This window comes from Poecilia reticulata, linkage group LG12 (assembly GCF_000633615.1).
Source record: "Poecilia reticulata strain Guanapo linkage group LG12, Guppy_female_1.0+MT, whole genome shotgun sequence".
NCBI classification, from domain to species: domain Eukaryota; kingdom Metazoa; phylum Chordata; class Actinopteri; order Cyprinodontiformes; family Poeciliidae; genus Poecilia; species Poecilia reticulata.
The window spans coordinates 15266501-15272433 of record NC_024342.1 but is presented as its reverse complement, the minus strand read 5'-3'; the positions used below and the strand labels follow the sequence as shown (position 1 = coordinate 15272433).

Below are 5933 nucleotides of genomic sequence, written 5' to 3'. Positions count from 1 at the left end.
CCACCACCCGCATCAACAATGCAGCCGACATCTCCGTTATTGTCATCTACTTTCTGGTTGTCTTGGCTGTGGGAGTTATTGTAAGTGTTGCAAACGGTCAACTTGTTGAAAGTTTGTCTGCGTGATTTATTTACAGTTGAGTTGTAAATTGCTTAAGTAAATTGCTACAAAAATGTAATGCTTCTTTTGTTGCTGCTTTAGGTAAAACAAACACATTAAACAAATTTTTTTTGCACAATAGTGAATCATAAAGGAGCGTCATAGCTAATCTGTGTTTTGTGTTGATTAGTGTATAGAACACTAACTTAGAGCTAAACTAGATGATAAGCTTGTTTTGCAAAAGTTTATGTATTTTYTTGTCCTGTTGCAGGCCATGGTCCGCACCAATCGATCCACTGTGGGTGGCTTTTTCCTTGCAGGGAGGAGCATGGTGTGGTGGCCGGTGGGTATCTGACAACAAATGAGAAGCATTTTTTGTTCTTTTGCTATTTTTTGTAATAGCAAATAATAGAACTATTAGAGTTGTGACGGAAAAGATGTACGATTAAAAAAAAAGTTCACTCTACTTAACAGGAGTGACATGTTGGTCACATACAATTTAGATAGGACTGAATGGGTAAGAAGCAGCAAAAATCAAAATCTTTGTTTTCGTTCAAAATGGGATAGAAACTGTTGAAACGAAGCTGAATGTGGCTGCACAGGCCCCAGTGTGGTAAATACTAATTGAGACCTTTAATAGAAGAATTAGTCAGAAGAAATAATAAAAAAAGGAAAAATATAAAAAAAACCAACTATAGAACCTTGGCTTGTTAGGATGAGTTTGCAGGAGAATGCTGAACACTGAAAAACCAGGATTGTTAACAAGAGTGGAACCATGAGACTTTTGTAAAAATGGACAGATGAAACCAAATCTTTCCTCACTGTAATGTTTGGTAAATAAATCAGAAAAAAGAATATATTCCTGCAAAAAAGAGCAAATTAAACAAGGCTTTCTGCATGGATAAACGAACTACCCATACCTCCCTCAAAATAAGAAAGAAAAAACACCAATAAAAATGGTGTGGCCAGGTTAAGGCCTACACAACTTGGCCACACCGTATAGAACAGGCCATAGCTGTTCACTTATCGAGGATTGCTGACTTGACAATTGTCTAGCACAATATCAGTGAGGAAAGTCACAAAAAGTCAATGCTAAAGTAGCTGAGTATTCACAGAGGGCTGTATCCAAACAGGTWAATAGAAAATTGACTGGAAGGAAAAAGTGAGATAGAAAAAGGTTTTCCTGCAACTGTAAAATCCACAACAACAGGACTGACAAGCAGAGCCCTTTCAATAGTTTTGGGGAGATTCATAAGATGTGGGCTGTGGTCAGAATTAGAGTCTCAAGAGCCTCCACACACACAGTCTCACCCATGGCATGAGCTACAACTTTTGCATTCCTTGTGTTAAACCTATTCAAAATGAGATATCATATCATCCTGAAAGGGCCTTAAAGACAGAAAATGTTCCAAATGTGTTTATCAGCAGAGCAAGTCATCTGGTATTTATTGATTGTTTTGGGATTCCTTTGTAAGTTAAACATTTTTTTTAGATTGGAGCATCACTCTTTGCCAGCAACATTGGCAGCGGCCACTTTGTAGGGATTGCTGGTACTGCTGCAGCTTCTGGAATTGCCATTGGTGGATTTGAGTGGAACGTGAGTATTTGTGGTATGTTTTTCAAATAGGAAAGACAAAATCTCATAATGCAAAAAAAAAAGAAAAAAGAAAATGGTTTGGAGAAATTGAAAAGTAAAAATCCTTTCTATGTTAAATATTTTCTTGATTGTTTCAATGTTTTACCATGTTTTGTTTGTTCCAGGCTCTTATTGTTGTCGTCATTCTGGGATGGCTCTTTGTGCCGATCTACATCAAAGCTGGGGTAAACAGCATGTGCATTTTCTGTTGAAAAGTGCACCCGTTGTAGTCATTGAGTCTTGATAAAGCAAAATATCAAATTTGTSTAGGTGGTCACCATGCCTGAGTACCTGAAGAAGAGGTTCGGAGGACAGCGGATTCGTATCTATCTCTCTGTGCTCTCCCTCTTCCTCTACGTCTTCACAAAGATCTCTGTATGTTTTTTTTCTTTCTAACCTTTGAACCTTTCAACAATGCATTTAACAAATTAAAGTAAAAGATCCTTTCTGTCTCCTTCCAGGCCGACATGTTCTCTGGTGCCATTTTCATCCAGCAGGCTCTTGGACTGAACATCTACGTTGCTGTTATCGCTCTACTGGCGATTACTGCACTGTACACCGTCACAGGTGCATCCTCAGGAAGAAATTCACTTTCTTTTTGGAGATCAACATTTTCCTCATAAACCTTGCCTACAAAAAGTCTTATGTAAATGGCCCCCTGAGTGAGGGTAAAGTCCTCTCAAGATCAAAAAACACATGTAAAGAGAAAACTCCTCCTTTCCTGGCTTGTATATCTGTGGTGTGTTTGTGGTTAATTGCCCATGGATTACAATAAGCCTCAAATAGCCCTCTAATAGTTGCTACTATGCATTAATCCGTGCACACCTTCACATAACTTTTACAAAACAAGCGGAAAAAGAACACCGACATAAAAACAAGATAATCCTAAACTCTCTAGTGCACATATTACTATCTACACTTCAGAATAAGAAATGTTACAGATTGCTAACGCCATGTTTTATTTCAGGTGGACTGGCTGCGGTGATATATACAGACACCTTACAGACCATCATCATGGTTATTGGATCCTTCATTCTCATGGGTTATGGTAATAAGCAATAATCCTTATTTATCATTTTGCCTTGCACTGTTGATTGGTTTTATTGTGACATCATTCAGAAATGGAAGAGTGAGTCTTAGTCCAACCATTTCTCCCTGTCTACCCTCAGCTTTCAATGAAGTGGGGGGCTATGTAAATTTCGAGACACTCTACATGGCTGCAATTCCCAAAAACACCACTAACATCAGGGCAGAGTGCTACAAGCCTCGGAAAGACTCCTTCCACCTTTTCAGAGATCCAATAACAGGAGACCTGCCCTGGCCTGGCCTGGTGTTTGGACTCACCATCCAGGCCACCTGGTACTGGTGCACTGATCAGGTCAGTAAAAATACAATCAGTACCTTTGACTGTGTGGATGCTTTACTTCCACTGACTCAGTAACAGCTTTTACTGCATACCAGAAACAATCTAAGGCCATAAACTCATCCAGTTGATTTTTACATAACCGTACGGGCATTCACGCTCTTTTATCTCGCCTGTTTTGGACAGAATCACTGAGGCGCTCTAAGGTTGCCAGCTGATAGTGAAGAGCCATGTCATATAACAGCCCTTTGGAGTAAAAGGGTGATCTATGAGCTGAATTGCAATTACTTTACAAATATTTTGCTAACCTACTGAGATTTCTTGAACCTATAGTTGCCTAGACACAAATTCTTCAGTTCACAAATAAATACTGGCATCCTGTTTTTACTTTAACACAGACAGTAAATGTAAAACAGACCAAATTTGACCCATTTTCAAATGAGAGAAAGTACTTGTCTCTGTTGGTTAGCTTTCATTGAAATAATTTTAGTCATGGTGAATGATGTTTATGTTCTGTTGCTATGTAATGTGCACGACAAGCTATGCTAAATGTGTCTAATGTATAGGTAAATGGACATACTGTATAATCTAACGACTGTCAATAGCCACATTTGCCATGTTGTTCTTTTTAAGAAAAGATAAGAAATGTCCAGTGCATGTAATAGTTGTTATCCTAATATTATTATGTGCCATACTTTTACTTAGCTTTTCTTTTCCAACATTGCCATTTGTTAATTTATGGCTCAGTTCAAATGATTAATCTCAAAAGCTCCATTTGCCTTAAATTGAAATCAATATGTTTGTGCTTCATCTGCTCACTTAAAGTTGCATGCACAGAAATAGTTATTCATTTACAGGCTCGTTCACCACAACCAATTACAACTTATTGAAATTACTCTAGTTTTTCTGAGTGAGGAACTTTAAATGACGTAAAGCAGCAACAACTCTGATAAAAAAAATCCAAAATTTTTTCTTGATACAGTAGAAGTTTTAAGTATTTAACACTGCCTTCAAATGCTCCATCTTTTTACAGGTGATTGTCCAGCGTTGCCTCTCAGCCAAGAATCTCTCTCATGTGAAAGCAGGTTGCATTTTGTGTGGTTACCTGAAGCTGCTGCCCATGTTTCTCATGGTTTTTCCTGGCATGATAAGCAGGATCTTGTATCCTGGTGCGTGTTTTGCTGTTTCCAAGTTCTGTTGTCTTGAGGGAAAAAATCTGATGTAAAACAACAATATTTAAATAATTTCTTAAAACATTCAGATGTGGTGGCATGTGTGGTCCCGGAATTATGTGACGCAAACTGTGGAGCTAGTGTTGGATGCACCAACATTGCCTATCCCAAACTGGTTGTGGATCTTATGCCAAATGGTGAGTGGATCGACAACATTGTCTTAAAATTTAAATCAACATTTTGTTTCTTTATGTTTTCCTTCGCCTTTGTCTGTCTCTCTTCAGGTCTGAGGGGTTTGATGCTGTCAGTGATGTTGGCCTCTCTAATGAGCTCCCTTACTTCAATATTTAACAGTGCTAGTACTCTCTTCACCATGGACATCTATACTAAGGTCCGTCGTCGTGCCAAAGAGAGGGAACTGATGATTGCTGGCAGGTAAAACTGTTTTGGCTTCATTTTAATATAATTACTGTTTGCATGCTTGACTCTAACCATGAGTCTTTGATTATTCTTCCTTTCAGGGTGTTTATTGTGGTCCTTATTGGAATAAGCATTGCCTGGATCCCTGTGGTGCAGTCAGCCCAGAGTGGTCAGCTTTTTGACTACATCCAGTCAATCACCAGCTATCTCACTCCACCTGTGGCTGCTGTCTTCATGCTCGGCATGTTCTGTAAACGAGTTAATGAAACTGTGAGTTTCCTTTTAGTTTACAGTTGCTGCTTTAGTTGCAACATAAATGTGTCTTTTGTAGCATACATGGCAGATACAGGAACCATCAGAGGCTATCTGGTTTGGGGGCAGACAGACCTGAACTGAGGATTTTACCACGGGATAGAAAAAGTTCAGTCATCTGCACAAAGAAGGCCTCTTATGACTTGGAGAAGAACAGTCCGTCACCATGACTGAGATTCTTAAAAGCTTCTTATTGGAAAGGCTCTGCACATCATGGACCTGCAATGGTTGAAATGCCTGTTTAATGTTGAAGAGATGAGAAGGATTGTAGCTGTGGTGTAACAGACCTGGGTAGTGGTTCTCGTCATTAAGAGAGAAAACCAATGAATCACTCTTTTTAGCCTTTTCTTATAGAAGAATAAAAAAATATGGTAGATTTCTTTCCAAAGTGACCATCAGGTAACAAACTATAGGCCCTATGGGTTTGTTATTTACTCAGTTTTAAGGCTGTGGATCCAGAAATGACGATGAAACACAACCCAAATATACTTTGTGGATGCTGTAATTTATAAGAACACATCTCTGTTTTGTCATAAAGAACACATATTTTTAGTTTCTGTCACATCAACCAAAGATGATGTAACATTATCTGGGAGGGTTATGTTGAAGGAGGATTTTTGTTATCTTTTGACAGAGAAAGATGTCTTACCTGTTTTAGCTTCTGTGTCAAGCCACATTTATTGCTGCAGCCATTCCAGATAACTGACTTGAATTGATTTAAGCTAAACGTCAGTTGGTGGATTGTTGTTTTAATAGGGTGTTTTTATCCTTCTTTCTTTCCTACTTTCTTCTTTTTACAGGGTGCCTTTTTCGGACTCACAATTGGTTTAGTAATAGGATTATCCAGGATGATTACAGAGTTTATCTACGGGACAGGGAGCTGTGTTAGCCCGAGTGACTGTCCTACCATCATCTGTGGAGTGCACTACCT

At 38.7% G+C, this 5933-nt stretch overlaps 1 protein-coding gene across 3 annotated transcripts in view; it reads left to right on the top strand.

The window, feature by feature from the left end:
* The first annotated feature begins 6 nt into the window (after window positions 1–6).
* LOC103473668 (sodium/glucose cotransporter 1-like) overlaps window positions 7–5933 on the top strand; it is a 38124-nt gene continuing 32197 nt past the window's right edge. Inside the window, exons 1-12 of one of the 3 annotated variants that reach the window (XM_008424072.2) lie at window positions 7–80; window positions 371–442; window positions 1592–1696; window positions 1861–1920; window positions 2006–2110; window positions 2197–2302; window positions 2703–2783; window positions 2905–3113; window positions 4132–4267; window positions 4360–4467; window positions 4555–4705; window positions 4792–4960. In XM_008424072.2, the coding sequence (XP_008422294.1) occupies window positions 374–442; window positions 1592–1696; window positions 1861–1920; window positions 2006–2110; window positions 2197–2302; window positions 2703–2783; window positions 2905–3113; window positions 4132–4267; window positions 4360–4467; window positions 4555–4705; window positions 4792–4960 (1299 nt within the window). In that variant the 5' untranslated portion in view covers window positions 7–80; window positions 371–373. The remainder of the gene's footprint in view (window positions 81–370; window positions 443–1591; window positions 1697–1860; window positions 1921–2005; window positions 2111–2196; window positions 2303–2702; window positions 2784–2904; window positions 3114–4131; window positions 4268–4359; window positions 4468–4554; window positions 4706–4791; window positions 4961–5933) is intronic. The other 2 variants (XM_008424071.2, XM_008424070.2) reach the window with 2 other exon arrangements.